At 43.1% G+C, this 13,473-nt stretch overlaps 2 protein-coding genes across 2 annotated transcripts; both read right to left on the reverse strand.

Moving 5' to 3' along the window:
- Positions 1 to 5,245: 5,245 nt before the first annotated feature.
- Positions 5,246 to 5,986, reverse strand: LOC308239558 (ferritin heavy chain-like; the record flags this gene model as incomplete). Its single annotated transcript, XM_080652330.1, has 1 exon — positions 5,246 to 5,986. One exon carries the CDS (start codon positions 5,984 to 5,986, stop codon positions 5,246 to 5,248), a length of 741 nt encoding a protein of 246 aa, XP_080508456.1.
- Positions 5,987 to 7,914: 1,928 nt separating this feature from the next.
- On the reverse strand, positions 7,915 to 8,463 carry LOC308239340 (ferritin, mitochondrial-like; the record flags this gene model as incomplete). The annotated part of the gene is made up of 1 exon (XM_080652149.1): positions 7,915 to 8,463. One exon carries the CDS (start codon positions 8,461 to 8,463, stop codon positions 7,915 to 7,917), a length of 549 nt encoding a protein of 182 aa, XP_080508275.1.
- Between the last annotated feature and the right edge of the window lie 5,010 nt (positions 8,464 to 13,473).

The raw sequence follows: 13,473 nt of genomic DNA on the forward strand, positions 1-13,473 counted from the left end.
ACTAAAGGGAGCAATCCAACAAGAAGAAATAACTCTAATAAACATATATGCACCCAATACAGGAGCACCCAAATACATAAAAAAACTCCTGGAGGATATCAAGGGTGAGACTGACAGCAATACAATCATAGTAGGAGACTTTAATACCCCACTATCACCATTGGACAAATCCTCTAAACAAAAAATCAGCAAAGAAACATCAATCCTAAATGACTCACTAGACCAGATGGAATTAATTGACATCTTCAGAACATTTCACCCCAAAGCCACAGAATATACATTCTTCTCAAGTGCACATGGGTCATTTTCAAAGATAGACCATATATTGGGACATAGGCAAAGTGTCTTCAAATTCAAGAAGATAGAAATCATATCAAGCATCTTCTCAGTCCACAGTGGCATAAAACTGGAAATCAACTACAATAAAAACAACCCAAAGAAATCAAACACATGGAGACTAAATGGCATGCTATTAAACAATGATTGGGTTACCAGAGAGATCAAGGAAGAAATAAAAAACATCATGGCAACAAATGACAATGAAAACACTACAATCCAAAATCTATGGGACACAGCGAAAGCAGTCTTGAGAGGGAAGTTCATAGTTCTACAAGCCTACTGCAAAAAAACAAGAAACAACGGTAATAAATTACCTAACCCAACAACTCAAAGAGTTAGAAAAAGAGCAACAAGAAAAGGCCAGTGTAAGCAGAAGGAAGGAAATAATAAAGATCACAGGGGAGATAAACAACCTAGAGACCAAAGAGACAATACAAAAGATCAACAAAACCAAGAGCTGGTTCTTTGAAAGGATGAACAAGATTGATGAACCTCTAGCCAGGCTCACCAAGAAGCAAAGAGGACCCAAATAAACAAAATTAGAAATGAAAGAGGTGAAATAACAACAGATCCCGCCGAAATACAAAGGATTGTTAAAAAATACTACAAACAAATCTATTCCAACAAACTGGACAACCTGGAGGAAATGGATGTATTCCTAGAAAAATATAACCTTCCAAAACTCAATCAGGAAGAATCTAAACAGCTCAATATGCCAGTAACTATGGAAGAAATTGAAACAGTCATCAAAAAGCTTATGGCAAACAAAAGCCCGGGGCCAGACAGCTTCACAGGAGAGTTTCAACAAACATTCAAGGAAGAACTAAAACCTATCCTCCTCAGACTATTGCAAAAAATTCAAGAGAAAGGAACACTTCCAAGCTCCTTATATGAAGCCAGCATCACCCTAATACCAAAACCAGATAAAGAAAACACAATGAAGGAGAATTATAGGCCAATATCCCTCATGAACATAGATACCAAAATCCTCAACCAAATTCTAGCAAATCAGATCCATCAGTACATCAGAAAGATCATACACCATGACCAAGTAGGATTTATCCCAGGGATGCAAGGATGGTACAGTATCTGCAAATCAATAAACGTGATACATCACATAAACAAATTGAGAGATAAAAATCACATAGTCATATCAATTGATGCAGAAAAAACATTTGACAAAATCCAACACCCTTTCTTGATAAAAACTCTCAACAAGGTGGGACTAGAAGGATCACTCCTCAACATAATAAACCCACAGCTAACATCATACTCAATGGGCAAAAACTAAAACCATTTCCCCTAAGAACAGGAACAAGACAGGGATGCCCACTCTCACCACTCCTGTTCAACATAGTACTGGAAGTATTAGCCATTGCAATTAGACAAGAAGAAGAAATAAAAGGCATCCAAATTGGAAAAGAAGAAGTAAAGTTGTCCTTATTTGCAGATGACATGATATTGTACATAAAAAACCCGAAAGACTCCATCAAAAATCTAACAGACTTAATAAATGAATTCGGCAATGTAGCAGGATACCAAATTAACGCCAAGAAACCTATGGCATTTCTATACACCAATAATGAACTACAGAAAGAGAGACTAAAAATGCAATCCCATTTACCATCGCACCAAAAAAATTAAGATACTTAGGAATAAACCTAACCAGGAGGTAAAAGACCTATATGCGGAAAACTATAGGACACTGAAAAAAGAGATAGAGGAAGATGTAAACAGATGGAAGAACATACCATGTTCATGGATTGGTAGAATCAACATCATTAAAATGTCCATACTACCCAAGCTATCTATAGATTCAATGCACTCCACATTAAAATACCAATGGCATATTTCACAGAATTAGAAAAAACTCTCCAAAAATTCATCTGGAATAAAAAAAGACCCCGAATAGCCACAGCAATCCTGAGAAAGAAGAATAAAGTAGGAGGGATCTCAATACCAGATTTCAAGCTGTATTACAAAGCCACTGTCCTCAAAACAGCCTGGTACTGGCACAAGAACAGACATGTAGATCAATGGAATAGAATAGAGAACCCAGAAATCGACCCAAGCCACTATGCTCAATTAATATTTGACAAAGGTGGCATGAACATACAATGGAGTCAAGACAGTGTCTTCAATAAATGGTGTTGGGAAAATTGGACAGATACATGCAAAGAAATGAAACTAGACTACCAACTTACACCACACACAAAAATAAACTCAAAATGGATAAAGGACTTAAACATAAGATGGGAAACCATAAAAATACTAGAGGAATCTATAGGCAGCAAAATCTCAGACATATGCTGAAGCAATTCCTTCACTGAGACTGCTCCTAGGGCAATGGAAACTAAAGAGAAAATAAACAAATGGGACTACATCAAAATAAAAAGCTTTTTCATAGCAAAAGAAACCATCAACAAAACAATAAGAAAGAACACTGCATGGGAGAACATATTTGCCAATGATATCTCCAATATGGGTTTAATCTCCAACATTTACAGGGAACTCATACAACTCAACAAATGGAAGATAAGCAACCCAATTTAAAAAATGGGCAATGGATCTAAATAGATACTTTTCGAAAGAAGACAAAAGGAAGGCCAAGAGACATATGGAAACATGTTCAAAGTCACTAATTATCCCAGCGATGCAAATCAAAACAACAATGTGGTACCATCTCACACCTGTCAGAATGGCTATCATAAACAAATCAACAAACGACAAGTGCTGGCGAGGATGCGGAGAAAAAGGAACCCTTGTGCACTGTTGGTGGGAATGCGTACTGGTGCAGCTGCTGTGGAAAACAGTATGGAGTTTCCTCAAAAAACTAAAAATGGAACTCCCATTTGACCCAGTGATCCCACTTCTAGGAATATATCCCAAGAAACTAGAAACACCAATTAGAAAGGACGTATGCACCCCTATGTTCATAGCAGCAAAATTTACAACAGCTAAGATTTGGAAACAGCATAAGTGCCCATCAGCAGATGAGTGGATTAAAATACTGTGGTACATCTACACAATGGAATACTATGCTGTGGGAAAAAAGGAGTTATTACCATTTGCAACAACATGGATGTAACTGGAGAGCATTATGCTAAATGAAATAAGCCAGGCAAAGGAAGATAAATATCACATGATCTCACTCATTTATGAAATACTAGAGGCCCAGTGCATGAAATTCGTGCAAGAGTAGGGTCCCTAGGCCTGGCCGGCTATCAGGGCTGATGTGTGGGGCTACCAGTGGGGCAATCAGGGGGGCCCACTGCTGGCACCCACCTTGTTTGGCCTGGGGCCTGCAGGCTGGGGGCAGCTCCTGTGTTGAGCATCTGCCCCCTGGTGGTCAGTGCATGCCATAGCAACTGGTCGTTCCACCGGTAATTCCACCATTCGGTCGATTTGCATATTAGGCTTTTATTATATAGGATAATGAACAACATAAACCGATGAATAAAAATATATCCAGAGACAGAGAAACATTGATCAGACCATCAAACCTCAGAGGGAAGGTAGGGGAGGGTGGGGGTAAAGGGGAGAGATCAACCAAAGGACTTGTTTGCATGCATATAAGCCTAAGCAATGGACACAGACAACAGGGGGGTGAGGGCATGAGGGAGGATAGGGGGGTAATGGGGCAATAAGGACACATATGTAACACCGTAATCAATAAAGAATTTTTTTTTAAAAAAGAAAGGGTATCTGTTGTGGAGCGAACGCGAGTAAAGGACCACTGGAGTCCAGACCAAATTAAAATTTAGGGAGCCTCCAATAGCCGGCCAGCGACTGCTCTCTCTCCATGCAGGGAGTCTAGAGAGCAGCCCCGACCATTTGTGCGGGACCACTTTTAAGCACATTAACCACATCCTGTTTTTGCAGAACAAGTAACCCAAGACAAAACAGTTTATCCTAAGCAACGTCAGGATCATGCCATTGACGACCATGTTATTCACAGGGTCATCCTGTTCTTCAGAAAGCTGATAGTGTTCTATGAAAGAAGGCCTACGTGCTGGGAAGGGGCCATGAGACTGTATCTCAAGGCCTGGCCTGGTGTCAGCACTGACAGCTGTATCTGGGGCATAGTCCACGGTCTCTCTGGAATGGGCAAAAATTCCCAATCTCCAATAGTGTCTCCCTAAGCAGACACTCAAAATCTACTCAGGAGATTCAAAATGAACTCTGCTGCTGAATATCTATACACATATAATACAAATGAAAGAAAATATACATAAGTAAATGCTTTGTAACTCCAATGTGCATGCCAGTCACTGGTGACTAGGAAGTCACACCCCTGTCTGTGGGAAAAGCAGTCTAAGGCTCATTTCCATACTCACTGTTGCCCTGTCCCAAGGAATTCCTCCTCCCTTCCTACAGGGTCCCAATGAATACCTTCTCCCTCCCTCCATTCAGGGTCCCAAATAATATTCCCTCCCACCATCCAGGGTTCCATGGAATACCACATCCCTCCACCCAGGGCCCCACGGAATACCTCTTCCTCCCTCCACCCAGGGTGCCATGGAACACCTCCTTCCTCCACCCAGGGTCCCATGGAATCCCTCCTCCTCCATCCATGCAGGAACCCAGGGAATACCTCTTCCCTCCCTCCATCCAGGCTCCCAAGGAATACCTGCTCCTCCATCCACGTCCCCGAGCTGCACCTAATTGAGGCATGGTTGGAGACTCCTGGATACCTGTTTTAAATCTTAAAAGGTGAGGGTTTTGCACACATGAATCAAAGGAAGACCTTTATTTGCTTAAGAACCAATAACTTTATTTGAAGAAATGGTAAAACATGAACATATAAACTGAAGTGCCCGTTTTGCAAGGGCAATCTGGCAGTAGGCATGCTGGGCACGGTGGCCAGGGGACGTCACCCCATGGCTATCCGTCAGGCAGTCCAGGCTCAGTTCTTCTTGCTGCCATCCAGGGGGATTGCGTCGAAGAGGTACTCTGCCAGGCTGGATGTCGGGGCTCCCAGCTTGCGCAGGTTGCTGATAGTGGCTCCCACGTTGTAGATGAACTTCACCTCCTGGCGCAGGTAGTGGTGCTCCAGGAAGTCGCACAGGTGGGCGTCGTTCTTGCTGGTGGCCAGCTGGTGCAGATGGAGCAGGCTCTGGTTCACCATCCTCTCCACGTGCAAGGCGGTTTTCATGGCTTTCAGGCCGCTCTCCCACTGGTTGTGGTCAGGCCTCCTGATACCTCGCAGGCGGATGCGCCCCCCTCGCTGGTTCTGCAGCCTCATCAGTGCCTGGGCTTGCTTCCACTCCTCCCTGGACTGCCACAGGAAGAAGGTAGCGAAGTGCTGCAAGGCCTGGTCCTGGCGGTCGAAATAGAAGGCGATGGATGTGTACACGTAGGAGGCGTGCAGCTCCAGGTTGATCTGTTTGTTGATGGAGACCTCGCAGTGGGCATGGTAATTCTGGCGCACTTGGGAGATGGGCCCCGGCACCGCCACTGGAGGCGCAGGAAGCACGGGTGGAGGCGCAGGGGCCATGGCTGGAAGCATGGGTAACAGGTTTTCCGGGGGTGGCCCTCCGGCCAAGTGGATCAACAGAGCCTCATGGCGAGGGCTGAGGGGCGGGCTGCGGGGTGGGCAGCGGCGCGGGCGAAGGCGGTGGCTTCTCCGGGGACGGATCATTCCCATGGCGGTGGATGAGGGCAGCCGAAAGCCCAGTCAGCAGCGGTGGCGGTGGGGACCTCGAAATGTCCCTGGGGGACCCTCCCAGCGTGGCCGGAGACAGGGGTTCCCAGGTGTTAGGCTGCTGGCAACTGACAGTTGGCTCTGAGGTGGGACCGGAAAAGGAAGAGGTGACCTTTACTCTTGATTGGTGGGAGGGGGTGGGGGGAGGGGGTTGGAGAGAGGATCCATTGTGGAGAGGGCAGTGGTGGGGGGGGGTTGAGGGGGGCCCAAGTGGGCCGCGCACCATCTAGGTGTTCCAGCTTCCATCACAGCCTGTGTGAGACAGGGAGACTCTTCCCTGAGTACCAGGCATTTAACGTTTTAAATTTTGCAATAATATTTCTATCTTGCAAGTAATTTATCTGTCCTCTAATTGTTTCCTTCTATAGTAGACATTTTTTAATTTTATAAATCCATTTTCTCCCCTTAACATTCTGAGAATATGAATTTGATTTTTGGTAAAATTCTCTTTTATTTCCATATGTTATGGGTTTTCCCCCCAAATGAAATAGTTCTGTGTGTTTATTGTGATCTTCCATTTTTCCTTCCTCATACATCTGGCAAACCTTTGTTCATTTACATTTATGAGTAAAGGACTTACTTGCTTAACCTAGGTAATTAGCATGGATCTGATCTAGAACTGTGATGTCCAATTCACTACTAAGGTTTTGCTCAAAATGGGAGCGTGGAGTGTGTCAGTTATTCAGTGGCTTTCTCATGTGGGGATACACGGCATGGAGCTTACAGGTAGGGTAGGAACGCTTCCTGTTGCCAAAATAAACACAATATTTCTGACATTGGAACACTAGTGTTTTTTCCTCCCAGGAAAACGTGTCCTATTGTTTCCCTTCTCTGCAGGTCTGTAATTGTCTTAACTTCATCCACTGTCTTGAGGTGTCCTTTGGGGGATTAAAAGGCTCAGATGCCAAAGATGTTTATGTGCTATGTAAGTAGGGGTGCGGGAGGGTTAGAGCTGAGCAAGGTAAAACGGATCTGCTATGCAGAGTAGCTATTTACCTCACAGTGGACCAAGGACCCTCTGCAGTGTTGCAATCTCATTTGCTCTGTTCTTCGAGTAAGGGGTCTCCACCTTGCTACCCAGATGTTAACAAATATTAATATTTGCATATTTTAGGAACAAAAATGTAGGTTAAATATAAGAATCCTTTATTTTAATCCCTGCCCAATCCTATTCTGTTCACCCTTTCTCCAGAGGCAAGCACACCTGTGATTTTAAGGATAAGTTTTATACCTTTAGCATGAACATTCACCCACATTCACAGGGCCCAAGACCATCCACCTGACGGCACCCCCATATACATTGTTTTTAAGGGGTAGATTAATTTTGTGTTTTCCCAGGTGCCACAGAACCCCTCCTCCCTCCACCCAGGGTCCCACGGAATACCTCTTCCTCCATCCACCCAGGGTGCCATGGAACACCTCCTTCCTCCTTCACCCAGGACCCCAAGGAACCCCTCTTCCTCCATCCATGCAGGAACCCAGGGAACACCTCTTCCCTCCCTCCCTCCAGGCTCCCAAGGAACCCCTCCTCCTCCATCCATGCAGGAACCCAGGGAATACCTCTTCCCTCCCTCCCTCCAGGCTCCCAAGGAATACCTGCTCCTCCATCCACGTCCCAAGGTGCACCTAATTGAGGCATGGTTGGAGACTCCTGGATACCTGTTTTAAATCTTAAAAGGTGAGGGTTTTGCACACATGAATCAAAGGAAGACCTTTATTTGCTTAAGAACCAGTAACTTTATTTGAAGAAATGGTAAAACATGAACATATAAACTGAAGTGCCCGTTCTGCAAGGGCAATCTGGCAGTAGGCATGCTGGGCACGGTGGCCAGGGGACGTCACCCCAGGGCTATCCGTCAGGCAGTCCAGGCTCAGTTCTTCTTGCTGCCATCCAGGGTGAGCGCGTCGAAGAGGTACTCTGCCAGGCCAGAGGCTGGGGCTCCCAGCTTGCGCAGCTGGGTGATATGGTCCCCCAACTCTTTGATGAACTTCACCTGTTCGTGCAGGCAGTGACTCTCCAGGAATTCGCACAGGTGGGCGTCCTTCTTGTCGATGGCCAGGTTGTGCAGGTTGAGCAGGCTCTGGTTCACTCTCTTCGCCAGGAGCATGGCGAACTCCATGGCCATCAGGCTGCTTTCCCATTGCTCCTGCTGTGGCCTGTGGATGTTCTCCAGCAGGACTTGGCCCCCGCGCTGGTTCTGCAGCCACATCAGCCTCTCAGCCTGCTCCCTCTTCTTGAGAGACCGCCTCCGGAAGTACTGGGTGCAGCCATTCAGGGCCACTTCGTGGCTTTGAAAGTAGAAGGCAATGGATGTGTACACGTAGGCTGCGTAGAGCTCCAGGTTGATTTGGTGGTTGACAGCGGCCTCGCATTCTGGGTGGTAGTTCTGGCGCACGTAGGAGGGCGGAGGATTCGCCATTTCTGGGGCCCGGGGGTACGTGGCCAGGTGAGAGAAGCGAGCTCAAGCGACCGACCGGCGGCAAGCCCTCAGCCCTTAGCCGTTAGCCGTTGGCGGTGGGCGGTTGGCTCTGAGGGGGCTACAAGTGACCGTTGCTCAAGAGCGTTGGGGGCGGGGCGGGGAGGATCCGTTACAGGGGGGCGTGAGGGGGGCCCGAGGAGGCTGACAGCACTTTACTTTTCCAGACTCCACCCCGTCTCTGGGTGAGGAGGGCGTCTCAGTGCTGGGCCCCTGGTGTATATGATATTTTAAAACGTCATTCATGAAGGAAGGGCAACTGCTGTCCGTAAATCAACTGCACTTGATTTCTTTGCGCCACTTATTTGAGTATTGTCCTAATGAGACGGTTTCGTTAATCATGGTCCTTTCGCGGTATCATTGGTCACTTTAATATCACACAGCTTTGAATGGCGTCAGCATCCGTACCGATGATTCCCATAGCCTGACTCAGTTCCTCGACCTTATGACTCCACTTTCTCCTTTTCATCGTCAAGCTCACACTTCTCTGTCGGCAGAGCACGGCCTCCGAAATCCCACCGACTCCTTCTGCCTCTCCATCTTTACTCTTTGGAACTCGCTCGTCACCCCCTGTATTCTGTCTCTTCTCTTAATCGTTCCGCACAGCCCGAGAAACACTCCTTCTGCCCCGTCTGCACCCCAATACGGACAGTTTCAGTGATCTCAACACGGACATCCTGCATTGTTCACCCATTTCACCTGGCTTGCGAATTTCTTTCCCGTGCACACGTCAGTTTTCTCTGGCAAGAAACAGAAAATGTAGGTGCATTCTTAGAGAAAGCACTTATTAACGTGCATGTACTCATCCCCTCCGACCTCATTTGTACTGTAAGCCTTTGATTGTGTTCTAAGGAATGAGCCACCGTGGTTGGGAATCTCAATTTCCTTTCGTTCACTCATTCATTCACAAATATTTATTGATTATCTAAAATGGTCGAGAATTTGGGCGTATATTAGTAACAAAGACAGCCAAAGTCTTTGGCATTTGTATTCTAGTGGAGAAACAGATCAAAACAGAAAGAAACATAAAACTGGCATTTTTATCCCCTTATTGTCCCAAGTAAATACGCACAAGATATTACATATGTTTATGGAAATTAAAAATAGTAAACATATTAGAATTCAAAGATATTAGAATTCATAACACATAAGACAAACCTAGGTATTTATCACTTATTTATGCATTAATTCAATAAGCACTTATATACTGCAAATGTATGTTGGACAGTATGATTCTGGAAATACGCAGAAGAATCAAATGCGGTCTCTGTTCTCAAGGTACAAGATGGAGTAACAGAATATTATAAGTGTTCTCAGATGGTTTTAAAGTTATGAATAGAGGACCTATTTTCAATTAAAGTTTTATTCCCAGGGTTTTGATTAATACCTTTTTGAGGTGTCTCTTTCTCTTTGGAAGTTAATTTTACTTTTAAAATTTATTTATTTATGTTTTGTTTTATAATTTTCACCTAAAGTATGTTTTTATTGACTTTAGAGAGTGGATGAGAGAGAGACAGAACGAGAGAGAGAGAGACAGAGAGAGAGAGAGACAGAGAGAGAGAGAGAGAGAGAGAGAGAGAGAGAGAGAGAGAGAAACACTGATGTGAGAGAGGAAAACATCAGTTGGTTATCTGTCATATGCTCCCAACCTGAGAGCAAACCTGCAACCTAGGTGTGTGCCCTGACCAGGAATTGAACCCGTGACCTTTCAGTGCACAGGACAACGCTCCAACAAACTGAACCACACCGGCCAGGGTAGATGCTTATGGCACTTTATAATCAGTGTTTGTGAAGAAAATCAAGGACCAAATATTGAATGACACAATGCAAACTCATCTAATCACTTTAGACACATGTAATTGTTTAATCTTTAAAATAACTGAATAATAACCTGTCTATTGGATAACTTCATTGTAATTATAGAAGCATACACTAGACATAGAAAATAACTACATGATCAGTTTCTCAATGAAGTAAAAATTTAATCTATATTTCCTTACACCATTGTTTAAATATAATTGTAGACTTTCGAAATTCCCTTGGGAGATTTCATTGCCGATCTCACTACAAGAATCTATTTAAATAGAAGAAATCTTAATTTTGTAGACTACTTATCATTATGTTCCTAGATTATTGAATAATTTATCCCTAGAATTTTACTCTGCCCAATGTTTAAAAACTCAGTTTCCTAAGTGAAATCAATAAACAAACATAGGCTGGGACCTCAAAATTCCGTGAAGGAAATATACATATGTATAAACAAAGGCATTCCTTCCAGGTTTTCTTTAATGAGAAATATAAAACTAAATATGAACACATAATGAATATAGGACTAAAACTTTATTTTAAATTTTTGTGGTCAGGTTTTATACTGTATTAGAGGCCCAGTGCATGAAAGTGGGGGGTCCCTCAGCCAGGCCTGTGCCCCCTCACAGTCCGGGAGTCCTCAGGGGATGTCCTACTGACAGCTTAGGCCCACTCCCCACAGGGCCTAATGTACATCCAGCTTTGTGCTGAATGATTGCAGCAGACATTGACTTTATCTCAAGTCCCCGAGAGTCTGTTTCAGTTCACTTTGCTCACCAAGAGAATATATATGGGACCAATATAAAATTAATTGTTAACGAGTTGATAATAGAATGCATATTAATGTATTTGTTTTGAAATACTCATGCATTCAATAATATTTTATTTTAAATATTTCCTATTGCCACAGATACAGAGGTTGCTACAGAAGTTCTAATACCTTTTCCTACATAACAATTATGTTTAGGGAGAATATATTTGGTGCAATTATGCTAGTTAAAATTAAAGATCCAAAATATCTTGGTTGAAGCTGTAGATTTTTGTTTCACTGAAATCAAGTGTATGTTTTTTCAAACACGTTAGGCAAAACTCATAACCCTTTGAAAACTTTTCTGATTCCATGCCTTACTCTCATATTGACCCAGAGACTTAATAGAATAAGCTTATGTTTTATGCAATCACTTTCCTTCATGATTTGACATGAGTAATTTTCTCTCATTTTAATTTTCTAAACTTTTCTTCTACACTCTCAGTTGCTTACTTGCTGACTTCCTCATTCATAAAAATATCATTACCTCACTAGCCAAGGTTAAAACTCAGTGAAAAACACAACTTGTATAACATTAAGTTTTGTGTTCTGTTTTCTGGGTGTTATTCACATTTCTTACCTTCCCTCTGAGCTTTTCATTTTTCAGTTTTTGCTCATACTTTAAAAACAAACAGTGTCCTTGTGATTTATTTCCTTGAAGGCTTTTGCCATTTACAAAAATAAATCTCTCAATATTTAAGGTCAGTTAACCGTATTTAGGGAATTTCAAATTCCTAGGAAATATCTGATTATTTAATAGCTTTCTGCCAAAACGGTTTTAAACCTCATTTATTTCAAGTGAATCAATGAGTTGGGCCATATTCTTTTTTTGTTGTTGTTGTTAATCCTCACCTGAGGATAGCTTTCTACTATTTATTGGAGAGTGGAAGGGAGAAGGAAAGAGAGAGAGAGACATCAATGTGAGAGAGACACATAAATTGGTTCCTTCCCACAGAAGTCCCGGCAGGGGCTGAGAATCAAACCTATAACCCAGGTAGGTGCCCTTGACTGGGAATTGAACCTGTGACCCTTTGGTGTGCGGGCCAACTCTCCAACCACTGAGCCACACTGACCAGGGCAATATTCTTTAGGTAGAATGTTAAGATTTTGTTTTTGCTTTTGTGGATGGTGGTTTCAAGTTCTGATTTCTTACACGACAAACATTTCATGAAGAAAGGCTTATTAATCAGTCAAGTGCTGTCAGCTGTATGAATTGCTTCTCTATTAGTAATGTTATCCCTTGATTTTGTCTAGCCAGAAAAGTGCTGATTCTTAAAAACCATTGATAGTGGTATGAATTTATACAGTATATCTATGTATGTGTACACACACACACACACACACACACACAATAAGAAGAGGGATTGAGTGCAAAGACAAAACCTAACATTCCTTGAAGGACATGGATCGAAGATAAGTTATGGAGCATCAGGTGTATTTGGTGAGGCCACAGGTAGCCCACTTGAAAGCAAGAGGGTGTTGAAGCTGGAAATTGAGGGAAAGAGAACTAGTGAAAAGAATTCTTGAAGGATAATACCCTCCCTTTGGTCATTTGTGTGTAAAGCCCCTGGCTTGGAGTAAAGGGGGAAGCTGTGCTGAGAGCAGCTTCTGGTGGCAGGGAATATTATTTTCTTGTACATGTAGCTATTGAAACATAGCTCATCTTAGCTGTCAAAGGTTAAAACCAAGAATGATAACTGGAAATGTCAGTAAGATGTCCAAAATAATTTACAATTGCTTCTCTTTTTCACCAGGTCTCTATCAATTATCAGTGCTTTTGTCCCCCCTCCCAATTCTTCACTTTGGTCCTTAATCAAATGTATTTCTCAATTATCCTGTAGAAAAATGCAATTGTCCTTATGTGGCCCTTTCCCCTTAATTCTTTTTTCTTTCCACATTAATAATACCTAATTTTTAGAAAAACTAGCATATAAATCAATCAAGGTACAGAACACTTCAAATTGAAAAATCAGTTCCTGTTTCACTGTTGTTGGTTTTTGTTTTTTGTTTTTGTTTGTTTGTTTGTTTGTTAATCGTCACCGGAGGATATTTTTTCATTGCTTTTGAGGGAGAGTAGAAGGGAAGGGGAGAGACAGAGAGAGAAACATCAATGTGAGAGAGGCACATCATGGTTGCCTCCTGTACATGCCCTGACCTGGGCCAGGATGGAGGTACATGCCCTTGACTGTAATCTAACCCGGGACCCTTCAGTCCTCAGGCCAACACTCTATCCACTGAGCCAAACTAAGGGCCTGTTTCACTATTAATTGATAAATATATTGATCAGATCAGTGTATTTTAGCTAATCATTTTGTCTAGAGTGATTATAGCTACGTGAT

Source organism: Plecotus auritus, assembly GCF_963455305.1.
Source record: "Plecotus auritus genome assembly, chromosome: X".
Classification (NCBI taxonomy): Eukaryota; Metazoa; Chordata; class Mammalia; order Chiroptera; family Vespertilionidae; genus Plecotus; species Plecotus auritus.